The sequence below is a fragment of the Siphateles boraxobius genome, unplaced genomic scaffold (assembly GCF_051911475.1).
Source record: "Siphateles boraxobius isolate OS27281-9 unplaced genomic scaffold, OSU_SipBor_1 11, whole genome shotgun sequence".
Taxonomy (NCBI): Eukaryota; Metazoa; Chordata; class Actinopteri; order Cypriniformes; family Leuciscidae; genus Siphateles; species Siphateles boraxobius.
The window spans coordinates 12,657,215-12,676,149 of record NW_027508711.1 but is presented as its reverse complement, the minus strand read 5'-3'; the positions used below and the strand labels follow the sequence as shown (position 1 = coordinate 12,676,149).

At 38.4% G+C, this 18,935-nt stretch overlaps 1 protein-coding gene across 3 annotated transcripts in view; it reads left to right on the top strand.

Moving 5' to 3' along the window:
- Window positions 1-18,935, top strand: part of klf8 (Kruppel like factor 8) — a 57,447-nt gene that overhangs the window by 7,876 nt on the left and 30,636 nt on the right. Inside the window, exon 1 of one of the 3 annotated variants that reach the window (XM_077197140.1) lies at window positions 704-1,158. The exons of the other annotated variants lie outside the window; for them this stretch is intronic. Within the exon in view, the coding sequence (XP_077053255.1) occupies window positions 1,132-1,158 (27 nt within the window). The 5' untranslated portion in view covers window positions 704-1,131. Of the gene's footprint in view, window positions 1-703; window positions 1,159-18,935 lie in introns of those variants that run through there. 3 annotated transcript variants of the gene reach the window in all.

Genomic DNA, 18,935 nt, shown 5'->3' with positions numbered 1-18,935 from the left:
CTTTGCAACTGAAGTGAATCAATCAAAACTAACTTTAGCTGGACCTTAACTTTATTCAATTTCATTGAAAGAGTTGTTGGAAGCTTATTGGTGGTGAGGTTGAAACCGTGGGACCGTGGTGTAGGCTAGTTCGTTTATAGCCTATAGCTTTTCACTTCAGGTGACCGCGTCCACATCTATAAGCTTCAAAATTCACAAGATTTGTTCATCTGTGAAAATGATCTTGATGGACAAAATGTGTAAGTATGATATAATAAACTTTTGTTGGTCACAAAGCTTTTTTTTGTTTTGTTTTTTTGTGTGATAATTTAAAAGCCGATGGAAAAATCCTATTGGTGAGGAAACAGTGTGATGCTAACTGCCAATTGTCCTACAAAGGGATGTCATACCTGTACCACTCTATAGACTTTTATTATTTTATACAGCTAATTATATTTAAAGTTCTAATCCTACCAATATTCTGCATTTTAGAAAGAAAGTAAAAACACTGAATTATTTTAAATGAGGACAACTGTCCCTAAAGTAAGCAAAATCAGATAAAATAAAATTTCATTTTGGGGCCATAAATGTCTGATTTTACCTTACATTAGGGGCAATTGTGTCTCCAAACCTCCACACATCAATGAATGAACATGAGGTATCATCTTTGGCAAAAAGACCACAAGAAGCTTCGAACATCCGGTGCAACTTGACGTCATTAGGTGAGTTGACCCAGGTTGTGTGATGATGATGATTCTGAAGTCCTATTATCGCAGTGGCGCGTTTAGCGCCGCTGCTCGGGCTACACACACACACACACACACACACAGCGGCTGTGATTGACACAGCGAAGGGGTGGGGACGCAGGGTGGGGTCAGCAGCAGGGAGAGGCGGAGGAGAGACTCACAGCTCGAGCCCAACCTTGAAACACGGCAACAAACACACACTGAAAGACGACCGGGGCGACGGAAAGAGGGTTTATTTCTCGACGCCGGGGATATGATTTCTGTGATCCGCCGAGGCAAAGAGAGCACCCTTCTCCTCTAATACTGAGGTGGAAAAACTGACATCGACTGTAATTCAAATATCACCCCGCCCGATCCGATCGACCCCCCCTCCACTCCACCCCTCCGCCGCCGCTTAGATACCGAGATGCACACGGAGACTCGGAACAAAAAAGTAAGTCCGTTTATCGTTCGCTATAGACTCATTTGCGACGTAGCTGGTAGCTTTAGACGGCAGTCTCTGTCCTATTTCCATTCTGCAGGAGTTCCTCATCTATGAGCAGTTACCCGGTTTCGGTTTGCTCGCCGTTAACCGTAACGAGCCTTTAATAGCTGAGCTGCTGGGTGATTACTTCACTCCTCTGCCTGCGCCTCTGAGCCAGCCCGTTATCCTAAAGCCACCTAACGATAATGCTGGTGCATTTGAAATACTTGTGCAACTTGTGAGAAAGTCAGTGTGTCACATCCGTCAGGGTCGTCTTATCTGCAGTGCTGTTTTAAAGCTGTGAACGCAGGAAGGAAGCACGCCGAGTGCCGCTTGCTGGAGAGACACCATCTTAGCTGATTTCTTAAAGGGACAGCATCCTTGAATTTGCATGCGATGAAGAAATTGTTGTTGCTGCTGGTAATTCTCTGTTCTATCGGCTTTTGTCATCCGCTCTCAGTTCTTAAAAGGCTAAATATTAATGTGTTGCCGGCAATGCATTGCCCAATAAGAAACTGCAGCTTGTACTCATCTAGGACTGTCTGTAGGCTACTGAAAACTGTCACGAACATCCCATGACAAGGTGGGGGTCACATTTGTTGTGTGCATTTGTAAACTGTCTGTTTATTTGTTGTTGTTGCACGAAAGTATGTTCTGGAACTTTTAAAGGGTAATATTGATATTTAGAGCTGATAATGCCTGTCACCATCACAAAATAACAGTCTAACAGGATGTTCAGCACCCCAGCACACAGCAAAGAGGATATTTTGTTATTTTGGAAAATGGTTTACCAAATGAACACATGTGATGGCCCAGACAATGGTCATTATTCAGAAATATGAACTATTTCACAGCAGAATGCAGTGATAGTTCAATCACAATCAAGTTTATGTTAGACTTATTATTTTAATATATTTGGACACTTTTAGCTTATATATATATATATATATATATATATGTATATATATGTGTGTGTGTGTGTAATGGATCTAAAAGTATCCAACTCTCTTGCAATAATCAGCCTGGCCAATATATTTATCCATCACTAAGATGCATTTTTAAGGTAATTAATGGTAATAGTGGTTTCCCAAATTAATTGTCAGTTATATAGCAATGCCTTGGACAACAGTCATTATTGCAAAAGAGTTGACAGCAGAATGCAGTGATTGGCCAATCAGAATCAAATAGAGTCTAATTTATTAAAAGATAAACAAAAACCATCCAGCTTATTGGATGTGATCATCTCAATATGCCTAAATGTCTTGCCAATATATTGATCCATCTCTACAAAGACACATTGTTAAGGTATTGCACATTTGAATCTACTCTGTAGAGCAACCCGTAAGTGTAAAAGACATGTAATCGCACACCACTTTTTGCCTTTAATATCTTCTGTTGGTGTGTTCTGCACTTGAGCTCATTTCTTTGGAGCAGCGTCTCCTGCAGGAGCAGTTACTGAAGGAGTCAGGGAGGTGAGTGGACTGAGGCGTTATCATTGGAGGAACAGAGAGTGCTCTGGGCGTGCCAGACAGCTGGTAATCATTAACATCTGTGGACAAACTTTGGTCAAAGTGGTTTGACACTCATCTAACCCTCTGTAGGTCTCAGCCTTTGGGTTTTGTCAGGTTGACATAGTTTCAGGAGGCTGTTTTAGGTTGAGGCATCCATTGGCAGCCCAATCAAGCCTGCTAGCCAGGGGGTGATGTAAAGTGTATCTGTTTTTAGGAGTTGAAACAGTTAGGGACTGTCACGGTCCAAGAGCACAGTTATTTTTAGGAGAAGGGTGCAGTTAGCCCTGGGTGTGACTGAGGTTGTGTTTTTGCAGGGCGGCTATGGTGCACGCCTAGCAGTTTCTCTCACTCCCTGTCTTAGATCGCCTCTCGTGTTTTTGACTGCACTTCAGTCACACCCTTAACCTGTCCTAAAGCTTAGCTCTAAAAGTGAAACACAATTAGTCAGTGTTCAGTTTTGTATAAACTTGATTCGGTATCACTCTTCCTCCCTTAGATATTTCAGGTAAGTCAACAATATGGTGTAGTGCCTCAACATCACATGCTTTGTTGACCATTGCCCCCTCTTAAAAGGCTCATTGTCTGCTCTATTGTCAAGAATGTTAACCATATGAAGTTGGAGCTTCTGACACCTTCAGTTTCGGCCTTACACTCTGAATACAGTACAGTGTGTGAATACAGATACAGGTGGGATAAGTCCAGCATGTCTTTTATGATCCACTAATACAAGGTCATAAAAGACTCTCACACTCAGTCAGGTGTAAAATCCCTTTATATTCTTACACCCTGCAGACTAGGGTCAACATTACACCTGCAGATCTGAAGTTCTTCCTGTTGTTCACTAGTTTGCTGTTGTGGATGCATGTATGATTAGTTAATATAAATAGTCTTTTTGCAGCTTAAGTCATAAGTGAAAAACATTTTATTGTAAAGCTTGTATTTCAATAAATATTCATCATTTCAAGGTTGAACATAAACATTAAAGTCCCCCTGTAGTCATTAATTATATCCCTTAAAACTAATCTTTGATCACCAAAATGACATTTCAATGTTTATTTTCCTGTGAAAAAAAAAAAAACGTAACGGTAACGGTATAAACACATAACGGTAATATGATAGCCTTTTGCTTGACTACGTTATCAAACGACTAATGTGTTGCTATTGTTACACAAACCATGTTCTCGTTAGCTGTCTCAGTCTGTCTTCTTAAAATCAGCATCCTTAGAAATGCATTCAACATCATAGAATGTCAGTGGAGAAAGGGATATAGTTCATCATAACATCATAATATACATCATATATATAATTCACCTGCTATGTTGTTAAATGTACACAATTTTTCATGTCAACAGAAAAAATATACTGCTATGGCTGCTTTTGAGATTCCCGTGCTTCACAGCAAAATAATGATGATATGCAAAACCCGCCGGCACGTTGAAATGATATGTTACAAGGTAGTTTGTGACGTAAGAAACACCAGCGATTTCAAACCGTGTTTTTGAGACTGTCTCTGGTTCACTGCAGTTTTATAAACGTTTATTTCTGTTGTTCTGTATTCTCTGTTTCATTTCCGACTGTATAACAGTGGTCTGGGCCAGTTTTGCCACCTTTTGGATTAAAACTAATTAGTGCATAAAAAATTTCAAGGTTCATGTGCTGATGACTAAATGTGTTTCTCGCACACTCTACGTATAAAAACAAAAGTATGCTTTGGGCTTTAATTAATAAGCTTCGAACAGATACATTCACATTTTTGTAGAGGTCGACCGATTGAGCGGATTTGCCGATTAATTGTAACGATAAATCTGTTTTTGGCAAAAATCTATAGCGATAGTTTTTCCATGTTGCGTCCGTTACTGGAGTGGCTGAGAAGTGTCCGCTGTCATTATACAGTACGAGAGCGACCTCTAAAGGCAAATCACTGATGCCTCATGGAGTTTGTTTTGACACGTGAGACTTCGCTACACAGAGTGGTACACTTCAGATGCAGATTTAAAACAGTCAATGAAACGGTACACTACAGTACATGTTGTCATACCATTATGAAGCAATTCATTTGTTAGCTAGAGGTAGCATTAGTAGAGAAAGAACAGCAGTATGTTTGCCATCGAGACTGAGAGGACACTAACATTAGTAGTTACTTCAAGCGGTTAAAGTGGGGTGACAAAAACACATGGAAGTCTAACCCAAATGTTTAATGTCACGATTGTTACCATCTTTTTGCATTAGTTTATGTCCAGCTGGTGACTTTTATGCATTTGTTAGCCAGCGATGTTGTATATTTAAAGCTAGTAATGTGAGAAAGCTAATTGACAGAAAAATAAACAACTAAGAAATATGTTTTGAATGTACACACACCGATGGCGGCAAGCTATGACTCAGTAGGTGGTTCAAAATCCTGCCGCAACACTCATATAGTTTTCCATTAAATTACATAATATATGTCCCAAATAAATTGTTGTTAATGTGTGCATAATGACTGGAATATTGTGCATTAAGCTAAACGTTTGTCTTTCTGTGGCTTTAATAAATTGTAATATAGGCTTATATATATATATATATATATATATATATATATATATATATATATATATTACTATTAAAGCCACAGAAAGACAAACGTTTAGCTTAATGCACAATATTAATAAATTGTAATATAGGCTTTCATATATATATATATATATATATATATATATATATATATATATATATATGAAAGCCTATAATACAATTTATTAAAGCCACAGAAAGACAAACGTTAAGCTTAAAAAATAAATAAATAAATATATATATATATATATATATATATATATATAAACAAATTTTCTTCATTTTAAAAGTAAATTAAATGTCCATGGTTCAGTACTATTTTTTTGTGTAATAAAGTTAAGGAGTATTTTACTTAATTGGCCATTTTATTTTCATTAAGTATCCAAATTAAAAATTATCGGTTAATTATTTGGGTATCGGCAAGTGCGGTCCAACCTAGTTATCGAATCACAAAATTCATTAGCCTGCTGACAGGTTTTATGAGGGTTTTAGGTTTAAAACATTTTTTTAAATGTTATTAAGAAAAGGAAACCTTATAATCTCAAGGAAATCACAAATGAATCAGCCCTCTATGTCATTTGTAGAAACGACAGTTCGTTAAATGCAATAATCCAGTCCTAGCTTGAATTTTAAAAATGAATTTTACGACCATTGACTTCAATATCACCATCTGCCCCCTTCATTTATTTCGGTTTCTCAGCAGCTTGGTTTCTAATAATCTATATTTTACACTAATATCCACCGTTTTCAGCTCAGTGCTTGTGCACATGGTACATTATTCTACTGAAAGGCCTCAGTATCAGTTAATAAACAAAGACATATTTGAGCTCGTGTTTTTGGTCCTCCACTTTTAAAATTGTAATGAAGCTGAGTTCACAACCCAGTTTGCATCTATAGTGTGACATTTTCAAGTGAAGAAAAATTCTGTACATGATGTGTGTGAAAAATACATTTGTTGACGTCAGCCAAAGAGTAAAGTCCTTTCAGAGTTGGGAAATGTATGACTTTTTTCCAAAAACACAATATGACCAGAAACATGAATTAATAAATTACGCCTATATAAAGATGAACTGGTACCGATAGTATTACAGAGATAGTTGTATTAGTACATCTGTTAACTAAACGTATTAAGCCATCAAATATCATTCTTATTCTTTTGGTCTCTCAACCCAATATTTGTAAAAATTACAAATGGAATGAAAATGCAAGTTTCTGTATTGCAAAGTACCAAAAATGAAAGTACTGGTACTTGTTCTGGAAAAAGAGGTTTTGGTGCATCCCTAAAAGTAAATAAGATACATTGTAATTTAATTTATTTTTAAAATAAAAATAAGATCAATTTCAGCTAAAGCCTTGAGATTTTTCTGTTTTTTTTTTAGAGCTTGTGTAGGCTATATTGCTGGTGGCGGAATAAACAAACGTACATTCGATATAACCAAAGAAGGGTTTTTTTTGGTGTTTTTTTTTACTTTGGGAGCTGTCAAGAGGATTCGGTTGTCCGAGAGAGCAGAGGAAGTGAAACACCAGCATACTGGCTGGAAGGAAAAATAAGACTTGTAAGAAAGAGGTTAAAGGGGACTTGCAGCATTATGTAGTTTAGCTCCCAGACCTAAAAGAAGCAAACCAAGTTCGAAGTGAGGTTTTGGATGAGTGGGGGCTCTGGGGTGTGTTTGTGTGTATGGTACGGGACTGTAAGGATATTGTCCATGTCTCCCCAGATTAGAGCCGATGTGACAGAATGACCCCCTACCATTGCAGCACAATCATTAACCAGAGAAAGAATCCCGTCCCCATAGCAACCCCTGCAGTTCTGCCAAACTGTCTGCAGTGAAAAAGAGGGAGTGGGGGTGGGGTGCTCGGGGTGGGGAGGGTGTGTCTCAATGTGTGTGTGTGTGTGTGAGACTATTGATGCAAGCCATTGCTCAGAATGTGAAGATTACGTGATTTGGAAAACTAGCTGCGAACCTTTGTTTCTGTAACCCCCTCTGAACAAATGCAAATGCTGGACATTTGCATTAGCCTTTTACTGTAGCGTAATTATAAGGAGCGAAGGCGAAAATGTGTCTTTCTACATTCTTCCAGGGAAGTGAAGGCTTGTCTGCTCAGGTATGTGATTTGGGAATTGCAGCTTGCCCCTATACCTTTAAAGTTGACATCACCAGCTCCTTCTTGCTTTTTTTTTCTATCTCGGTGCAGCTCTGCAGCAGAGATGAGCTGCCTTACAGAAAGACAGAAACTTCTTCCTTCCTGTCTTCAGTGCTCGTCTGCTTCACAGACATTTAATGGCTTGAGACGAGGTGAAACATTGAGGTTTACACATTGACACATTTGAGCGACGCGTCATTTGAAGAAACTTTATTTCTGCTGGTATGCAGGACAGACCTGGAGGTAGAGGAATGAGCAGGTTTAGACTTTTGTGCGTGTGTGTTTTAGGGTGGGGAGGGCTATGAGAAGTAGCAGCAGAGTTTGCGTCAGAAGGGTGTGGTGAGAAGTTCAATGCTATGGTGACTGCCAACCATGAAGAGAAAGTCCTACTTGTGAGCTTGTTGGAATTTATTTGCAGCTAATATATACACCCAACCATCACTGTACTCTTAAATAAACAGTAGACCCCAAAACTACAATTGTGTTATTATTTACTCTTCATCATGTTGTTCCGAATCCGAACCCTTATGATGTTAGTTTTTCATAGGAACACAAAGAAGAATTCTGAAAAACGTTCAGTTTAACCACTCTGTCAAGCTCCAAATAGGACCGAAAAGATCTTAAGGTCCTGTTCAAACCTGGTATTAAGATGCGTTTTGGTTGATCGGATCCCAAGTGGATGATGCTAAATGCAGGTGTAAATGGGGTGTAATATTTGTCCACTTTTAACCACTTTCAGGGGTATTCAAAAACGCATTAGACTGGATTGCTTTTGTAGTGTAAACGCTAAAACGCTGTTAAAAATATCCTGTTTTAAAAAAGAAGCAACTGTTGTTGCCATAAATTTACTGTAAAAATACTTATAACCATATATTTTATTAAATATGTTAATATGCCAACTTAAACTACCAAAATCTGCCTTTTTACCTTTAAATGTTCATAAAACATGGTCAATACTTGTATATAGGCGCTGCACAGGGTCATACATACAAAGACTTAACACCATCAAGGTAACTTGCATTACGCTAATATATTGTAATAAACATTAACTAAATAACATACAATGTAACACAAATTACTCTAATGTAAATTACTGACAACAAAATCAAAAAAAACAAAATGGTTATAAAATGCAATCATATGTGGTGTAATGCAGGGAACTTCTGGGAATGTCCTTTTACTGTAAATATGGTAATTCATAGTTTTTACTTGCAAAAACCATTTGACAGTATGTTAAACCACTTGCAGTCTTTCACCGTATATGGTAAGGTAACTTACAGTTAACCAATTAACATGTTTTTATTTTTCTGTAAAAATTACAATTTTAGAAAATCGATTCCAATTCTGGAATCAGATACTTAAGGTCAGGAATCGGATACTTGTTATAAAAAAAAAAATCATTATGTGTCATTACAGATAATCAAAGAACAAAAGAAAATTGCTCACTGATCTTGACTGAATAACTTTTGAAACTAAGTATTAATCTATATTTTATTTTGTATATAAAAAAACTATGCAGTGTTATTTTACATTTGTTTTCGATTTCTGAACTTTGTTCAGTTGTATTTATTTGTGCTATATTGATAATTTGTTTATTTGTTATTGTATTAGCAACTGACTGTACACTTGCCTTTAATAATGTTTGAAATTTACATTAGTTAGTCTAGTTTATTAGTTAGTTGTTCTTTAGGCTGCTGATTTTTTTCATAGTAGGTCTATTCAGCTGCAACAGAACGTTTTGCAAAAAGACAGAATAAATATGTTTGGTATCCATTTTTGCCTCTTTTTTTTAACCATGTTGGAATCAACTGTGAATCAATAAGCATAATCGGAATTGGAATCGAAATTGCTAAATTTCACATGATACTTAACCCTAATCAGAGCAGAAAAGAAAACTGTTCTCCGAATGCTTTTCCTTCGCCCATACATTTACCCGCCCAAAGACACTTCCCTTGAAGAAATCAGGACAGAAGTGGTTGAAAGTGGACAGAAGAGAAATATTAAAACACCAGGTGTAAACGGGAATCTATAGACCAAAATGCATAATACCAGGTGTAAACCAGGCCTAATGCTATTTAACACCCTTTGGAATTATTTTTTAACATGTTTTGTTGGCCAAACCTCACTGACATTAATGACGCCGTGTTTGATTTAGGAACTACTGTGGAAATGCTCAGTAAATAATGGCTTTTAAATTTTGGTATATTACAAATATCTATCAAATGGCTTCAAAACACGTTAGTATACAAGTTATGTGAGCTTGCAAAGTAGTAAGTAATGACAGAATAAAAATTTTTGCAAGAACTATTCCTTGAAAGGCTTTTTGCAATTAGCATTTTCTGACATGCATTGTTTTAGGGTGATATGTGTTGAAATGGAGTCGGTAGCCCTTCTTTTAGACCTTTTGTAGCCCAGAAGCTCCTTCTTCAGTCATCCAGTTGGCCTTGACTTAATCAGGTGATTCTCTATTGGTCTCAACTCTCAGCTCAAAAACTCCTTAGGTTCTCTTTTCGGTGCTCACTTACTCTCATTTCATCTCTCAGTAGACTCCTCTGAGGCAGGGCCTCAGTTGCACACAGCCCTTTTGTTCCAGCACGACTTCTGTGCGTGAGGGTGACATGACTCTGTCTCACAATTCTTGCAGTAGAGGAAGGGTGGAGTTGTAGGCAGCCAAGAGAAGAGACTTCCCTCAAGGTCAGCTTCTACAGTCTCTGCTTTTAGGTGGCCTAAAGACACCTCGTACTGAATCTAACGACTTCCTATTTTTGCAATCAACCCGCATGCTCTGGTCCAAAAGGAATTGGCTGACTTTTTTTGCTTCTTCTATGTTGTTTTTGCTCTGCAAAGTTCTGCAGAATAGATTTAACATGAATCGTTGGTCACTTGACATATAGGTCAAACAACCTCATCCTGTCCTTAACCTCCTGTCCTTTAGGTGCAGTCACATTAACCATTGTGTGGTGAATTTCTGCGCACAAAATCCAGTAATTTCAATAAGAATCCGCATAATAAAGAGTCCTGATCGTGTCAGGGCAAAACATTTCCCCATGCATATTTTGCCAAAATGTAACGGCGTCTTTAATGGGAAGTGTTGTCTAAAATAAGCTGCAAAGTGGACCAGACTTTATGACAATTTTCAAAAGTCTGGCTTTATGAGACTTATTTCAAAGTCTGGCTTTATGAGACTTATTTCAAAGTACTGTGGTATTACCATCTGAAACCATCACTGGTTTCACAACTGTACTTTGTAAGGGCATAGTGCTGTAAAGGAGAGAAGCCCAACACACAGGTTGGTTTTTGGCCAAAGGGAGGCGATGTACCTTTAAGAGGGTAAAGGAAAGAACCAGAGGGTAGGACAGAGTGCTTGCAACAGTGTGTGTCACAGAACCCTCTGCCTGACTATCCCCCTTACACACCCTATGCAGCTGTGACCTTACATGTGTATCCTCCCCTTCTGCCTCTTTTCTCTTTCCCCGTCTCTCTCACTCTTTTTCTTTCTCTTCTTTCGCTCTTGGACCGATGAGTTGATTACATAGAGGAACGCAGTGACAGCACTGGCTGGTACACAGAGTAAGATGTGCCCCAGGCCCCAACAGACTGCATTAAAATTACACTGTTCTGACATATTTAAACAGCAGCGGAAAACATGTACACGTACACACAGACCTGCACATGCATATGTACAACCATAGCTCTTGTTTTCTTGACTAAAAGAGTAGTACCAACCCCCCACCCCCACCCCAAGTGATGTGCGGGCTGTCTTCTCCAATGAACACTAAAGGAACATCTCATTTGTTTTCGTAGTTGATCCGCGAGCACCTTATTTGGCAGGGCATGGAGTTAGTGGAGCAACTCTGAGAAAAGCAATGACAAAGTAAGTTTACTTGTCAGTCAGTTACTCTCTTAGAGGTTGGTTCACTTCACACTCATGCCAGAACTTATTTTACAGCATTCAAGAATTACAGCATATAGGACGGGCAATTTAAAATTGTGCCTTACATCAAATGTCAAAAATGACAACTGCTCAAAGTTCTTACATGTAAGAAGAGCTTGCATCCTAGCAAATAAAGCAAGTATGGAGACTTAGATACCGTTATTTTACATGAAGATGACAGTGGAGAAAGGTATAACGGTGCAAGACCGAGTGTGAGCACATAAAACAGTTCACAGAAGCTTTTTATATAAAAAAGAGAAGAATTTAAGAATTTGACATTTTAAAGACCTGATGAAATTCCTTACAAGTAAAGTTTACTATGCTGACATATTTCCAATTGAAATAAATAATCAGGGTGGAACATTGGATGGTGAGTTTTTATATAAGAAAATAGCCTTTAGCCTATGTAACAGCTGTGAGCAACGGTTTGCTACTTGCTATTGCTAATTTTACTAGACAGAAATTTGTATACTCCAGTGATTGCAAGATGATTCATCATTATTTTTGGTCTAGAAGAGAAAGACATGCATTTTAAATGTGTATCTGATATAAGTTTAAAAAAAAAATCAAGATATATTTAAAAAACTATTTATCTGTCAAATGTTAATTTACATTAGCTTATAGAAGCATCAAAGCAAAAAAAAAAAAGAAAGAAAGAAAAAATCTGATGTTTTTTGCATTGCAACATTCTTTGGCAGATTTAACATAACCTGTTGGTAAATTTAGATATCGGTCCAACAATCTTGTCCTGTTATATGGTGTAAGTAACAGTCTTTAGGGAAAGAACCTGCTGAATGTAATGAACTAGATTTAGAATTTATCTTGATTTTCATATTTTTCAAATATGAGTATGCGAGAACATTCTTTGTTTAAACCAGATTTATACACCACCAGCTTGCTCCCTAAACACTAAATTGTGTCTCATCAATCAATAGGGCAACCACCCGTCCCGCTTTGCTTTGTACCGCACAGAATTTTCACTCATTGTCCTGCACACGTCGCATATTGAGAATATGTCCCGCATTAGTCTGTTGGTTTTTAATTATCATATTAAGAAAACGTGCATTCGTTCTTTTGCCTTTTTAAGAAAGCATTTTATTTATTCTTTTTGCGGCTTAGTTTTTCACCTATATTTAACAGCGCTTCGTCAGAAGTGCAAATACAACAGCCATTTTTTAAAATCTTATCCAATGGTTGAAAAGAGAGGAGTAAACACGGTTGTGACGGCTGTCAATCAAAATGTGGAGCGGTGATTCATTCCATGTATTTCCTTTCAGAAAACAAATGGACAATTTGGTTTTAATAATTTAACAGAATTTATCAACTTGTTGCCTGCTGTGGTTGTTCTAATTAACATCCTTTTCTAAAAATATGAAAGTTTTTGGTTTAATATATTCTTAACATATATAAGACTGTCAATGAACTAATTTCATGTTGTTTTATATTTTATTTGTTCATTATTTATTTTGTTGGATTTTAGTTGGACTTTAGTTGGATTTTAGTTCAGAACTGTTTCAAAAATAGTGATCTGCATGATGCCTGCTGCCTTTGGGCTCAGTGATGTTGAATTTAAATGACATGTAAAATAAAGACATGTTATGTTACAGTGTGATGTAATGGTGTTTTCTGGAAGGGAATAAAGAACAAAATATATATCAGCTGAAAGGCAGAATTCAAATGTTTTTATTAATTATATAGACATTATATAACAGTTTCAGGTTATGTTTTAGTGTTGGTAACATGTCCCACACAAATTTAGTATTCGTACCACTTTTGTTTTTTTTGATGGTGGTCACCCTATCAATTAACCAAGCATTTTACCTGACTTCCTTTAGAAGAGCTAAGATCAAAAAAGCACTATCAGTGGAACTGTGCAAACTAATAATTGGAAAGAAACATCCAAACTAGTGCAAATGTACCAAAATGTATAATATACAAAAACAAAAGAGCTTTAAAGGAGCCGTATGTAAGAATGTTGCCAAAACTGGTACTGCAATCACTTTCAAATTACTGTAGAGCGGTGTATCCCCTCTCCCTCCTCCCTGACTCGAGGTTGCCAGATAGGCTGCAGGATACAGCAGGAACGTAGGCTGCTACAAGAAGCTTTTTCTGTTAATTATGTTTATGATTCAAATGAGAGATGTTTTGCAAAGTAATTACATATCGCAAAAATGTACTAATGGCGATTAGCCAAATATAATCGTAAAGATGTACGCTCGTATGTGACAGTACATTGTTAGAACAGTAGCTGTTAGTCTAACTTGTAACGGTAACGTTAGGTATCTGTCATTAACGTAAGTACAAGCACAAGCCTCTGTCACTGTGTAACCGATATCAAAGATAAAGCTATTCATTTAGCTGACGCTATAAGTGAAAGCGACCAGCTGTATTTTTTAACTTACCCTGCAGTACACTTCCATAAAGCTAAAATATGTGATGTGAAAGATTACGTGTCATTCTATTATTTTTGGCTGTAGAACTTGCATGATAATGTTAAACAATAATGGGCGTGCTAATGCTGTTTTCCTCAGCGTCTCATCATAATGACAGAGAAACGGGCTCTGATAATGCATTGCTAATGTTAGTAATGACGACTCACCGTTTTTATTACCCAAACAATTCCTTACCTTTTCAATTCGATGACCCACCTCCTCCATATGAGCTAACGTAACGTTACTTTGCACGAACATGCATAACTTTGTTAGACTGTCATGAATATTTGAAATGTCCATTTACATCAAGTACAAGTTAGCCAAACATAATGAATCTTACCTGTCCAGGAGAAAATTAGCAACGTTGGCGTCTGACTTCAAATTCTTCTCCGTTTTCAGCCGTCTCCATCTTTCAAAGGCATCTCCTATACAGATCCTTGTTTTATTTCGGACTTCGTCACGAAGTATTTTGGATACATAAAGAGTTTTTTTTTGGTTTTGCAACGTTAGACATTTTTTTTATCCGATTCCGACACGTTTGTAGCTGCAGCTGTTGTAACTGGCAGAGCTGGCAACCCGGATGCCGCAACACTACTGACTTCGTGATTGGTAGATAGGTGGAGGGTGGCGCATCAGACCAAAACACAACATGACAACATCAACATCAGTTGAGGGCTGCAACTTCACTTTTTAAATGACAATATCCTGGCCGGACTACTGTTGTCAGTGATATAAGTATTTGAAATGAACATGATTTCTTAATGTCTAGTGACATATCAGGGCCATTTTATGATTAATTGAAATAAATTTCTTACATACAGTTCCTTTAACAAGCAAGCGAGATTTTTTTTGTCCCACTTATTCTGATTAGGTAAAAGGTTAAGGAAACTTTCTTCACAATAAAGTAATTAGTGTATAATAATCCATGAGCAGGATAATTGGAGACAGAATCTCACCTCATTACCTATCTTCAAGCTTTGCCATGCCCCATGTCAAAATCTGATCTCAAATCAGTTTCATCTGTCGTATTTTGTGTATTCACTCTGTAGAAGAAAGCTGTTTTTCCCCTCTCTGGGCTTATGGGCCATTGTGCTAGACTGTAGACCAATGTGTGTGAATGTCAAATGTCAATGTTTATGCGCTAAACCACCCCCCCCCCCCCCCCCCCCCCCACCCCACCAGCCTCTATTTATTTATTCTGTGAGCTTACATTTTTATGGCAAGAGTTACATTAACAAGTACCTAATTAACAAGAGTTTAGTTTCTTGAATTGCATAGTTGGGTTAATATCTACAAAAACACTAGTTAGAGCAGTGATATGTCCTTGGTACAATGTTGTGAGATGGTTGTTATGCCATATTCTGTTTTATTTAGATACCCATTTATCAATACCGAAAATGAGTCTTGGATTGAATACAATTTGGGACATGGACTTAACAAATTTCCTCTTAAACTCTGAATGGGTTCACTCTTAAACTCCGCCTCCACTTGCCTCCATCATCCAGAGAAAGAGTGGGGCAGCTCTTGCACTTTGGAATTTGGGCAAAGGTTTTACTTGTGTACAGTGGTCAGAGAAACTTGTAACACAACAGCAGGGTAGATGGAGAGGCCCTGCCTTCCCTCCCCGCTGTTAGGAAAATTGTCCCACACCACTCAGAGAACAACACACACCTCCCTACCCCCTCTGCATGTTCTTCTTCTGCACCCTCTCAACCACTCCTCACAGGGGGGTCCAGTCGGGCCTAGTCGTGGTATGGAGCATGAGCCAGCGTCCAATCTCTGGTTACATGATTGTGCAACATGCAGCTTTGAACAGCCTTTCGGCCCTTCAAAGCTGAAGTCCTTTAACTTCCTTTTCAAGGCCTCATGCTAGGACCAGTCCCTTTTGGTCCTTGTAAGGCCTCATCCACACTACTGCGTTTTAGTTTAGAAACGGTGAATTAAAACGAATATGACCACACCAGCGTTTTAGCTGCGTATTAGAACTGATCTCCGTCCACATTAAAACGACTGAAAAAGCGGATCACGTCACCATTCACCTACACTGAGCAGGCGCGTGCCGGTGCAAACAGGAATCAGATTGACTATTCCTCAGATTTCGCCGAGGTTGATAAGTGCTGATCTGGACATTTGAAAGTTTTCGCACCATTCCTCAGGTACCACAACTTCATTGATAAAATTATCCCACCATGCACTGGTTCTTCCCGGCTTAACCCAAAACCGACGCTCCATGTATGGTCGATACCGCCGCTGCACACGGGAATTGTCACAGATCGCTCGAATAATAGCTTGCCTCCGGCGCTTGTAGGCAGTTATAGCATTGTGAAATGCAGAATTTACTTGCAATAACGTAACTGGTAGTCCAGGCTGTTGTTGTATGTTTTCTTCCATTGTATGATGTAGGGGTGTGCCATATCATACCGTCCACGATAATACCGGTATACATTTTTACATGATAAAAAAAGTGTCATATCGCGATATCAATGATATAGCGACGCGATGACGTATGGCGCATTTACGTTCCCTAGCACGCACAACAACAACACCTGTCTGAGTGCGAGAGCAGCCTGTCAGCCTCCGATGACGATTTAGCAATTTCACAAACAGCTTGAGTGTTCAGCGGGGCTGCCGACGCGCGTCTTCTCTCGCGCGCGTTTAGGAGTTGGGACATGACTAAATGGTCTCTTGCACAATCGGGCCATCAGTGCATCGTAACTAAAGTTTATAATTTTCAAGTCTTCTTAATTCTAATCAGTTTAAACATTCAAGCGGTTTTAAACTATCCAGTAAACTACTCGCGCACTCTCTGAGAGAGCTGCACTGCGTGCATACATAGAGTACGGTAGGCTACAGCTCGCAAGAAACTAAAGTTATTTTTCGCGGATTATATCGCTTTAATGGGGGGAAAAACGAAAAATTGTGTCAAACTTCCGGTCTTGATAAGTATACTCATAAACACAGTCGGTTATGTATAAAACGCATGTGACAGTGTGACAGACAGTATAATGAAAACAGCAATGGATCCGTGCACTAGCTGTAAAAGTGACAGCAGCCATAGGCTATGCGTCTGTCATTAATGTTGTCGTCAAAACAACAAAAGATAGCTTTAATTGTAATGAATGCGAATTATTAGCCTATGTATTTAATTTAATCAGGAAACAGAACTAAAAGACTATGTGTTATTTTACATTTGATTACTTTATTATGTTTCTGTAGTATTTCTGAATACTGGTGTTAGACCTACACACATTTAACATTTAATTCAAAGATTGAAATCAAGCTTCCTTGTGTTGTGTAAACTCTTAACAACAAAATTACCACATTGTAAAAACGCAATGAGTGAGCAAACATTTAGGCGAGATAAACATAATAACAAAATTTGCAACAACAACAAAAAAAATGTCTATATCGTCATAAATATCATTATCGCAAATGTCCTTGAAATATCGTGATAGAATTTTGAGGCTATATCGCCCACCCCTAGTATGATGACACCCAGAGAGCTGAGCGTGAACCTCTGCGTCATCGTTTCTAAAGTCCTCCGTTTTGACCCGTCTTCACTAAAACGCCCTCCGGAGATTCAAAACGCAAAACGGGGTCGGCAGCGTTTCTAAACTTCTCCGTTTTAGGTCTTCGTTTTTGCCGTTTTAGTGTGGACGGGAGGTTCAAATGTAGCAAAAGGTCTGCGTTTCTAAACTAAAACGTAGTAGTGTGGATGGGGCCTAAGTCTCATGATTTTCTGTTATCAGATTCTTCATTCTCAACAAGAAATAGGTGACCTTAGATCATCTGACATGCATCAGTTGATGGTCAAGTTTGGAGAACTGGGATTCAAGGTTTGGAAGCTCCTGATATTTTTTCTGGAAGTGATCAAGAGATATAATGTTCCATGGCACTAGGGCTGGGTATGTGCTGCTAACCGTTTCTTCAACAACAACTGGTTTATATCATGTAGATTATAGGTTACCTCTTCACCCAACCAAGTTTCAGCACTTCCTTTTAAAATGCTTAAAGTCCCCCAGTAGTCAATTTTATCCCTTAAAACTAGTCTTTGATCACCAAAATAACATACTTAAACGTTTTTTCCTTAAATTTTTTTTCATGCCTTTAAATTAGCTTGAATGTTACTCTGCACCCTTGCCTCATTTAGTAGATGAATATGCAAAATAGCCCCACCTCCACTCACTCGCACCAGCTCAGAGATCCACTCCTTGACTATCACACGTTGACCTGATTGGTTATAAGGTAGTTTGTGACGTCAGAAACACCAGCTATTTCAAACTGCAATTTTGAGACTCTGGTTCACTTCAGTTTTAAGTAGAAAATACTCAGCAATGGTTTTGACTTATGAATTTGCACATGGTTTGTCTTAAAGAATTTTAAAAACACCACATAGACATAAACAACAGTAAAAGCTTGATTTTCACCACAGGGGGACTTTAAGACGATGAGGATTGTTTAAGGTAAAATTTCTAAAGTTGTTCAAGAGAGCCAATAAATGAGAACTAAAGAATGACTTTCTTTGGAGAAGGAGGGGTGGACAAAAGGGTGTGTGTGGTGAGCAATGCAGTCCCAGACGGCCACTCTACCCACGCTGCACTGAGGCGGGGACTGGTTTGCCACGGGGGCTTGGGAGCAACTGAGTGAGAGAGAACGCCATGACCCAGATTGTGATGGTTCTCTCTTCCTCTCCCCCTCCACCCCCATTAATTCTCTTGCTTCTTCACATCATTTTCTTTCACTCATTTTTTTTCTACTTGATTCTCTGCCTCTGCTATCCTCTCTACTTTATGCTTTCCTCTCTCTAATCCTTGATGTTCTCTCTCTCGGTAATGAGAGCCCCCTCCTCTCTCCATAACTTCCTGCTGGGGTATAGAGGGGCTGGGGTCACACCCACCCCACCCTCTTTTATTCCTGGAACTACCCTCAGCACAAGCTCCCTGGGGAGGATTTACACACATGTATACGCAAACATACTCTGGTAATGCTTCCTCACCGATATACATCATCATCTCTCCAAAGGTTTTGACAGTGGACGAATACTCCTCTCAATCATTGAAGTGCTCATATACTTTTATATTGCTGGAGCCAGTCTTGTGTGTGTATAACTTGCAGACAGTGTCCAAAAGCTACTTTATGCCAATAGAATAGCATTGAGAGAAAAAACGTACTGGC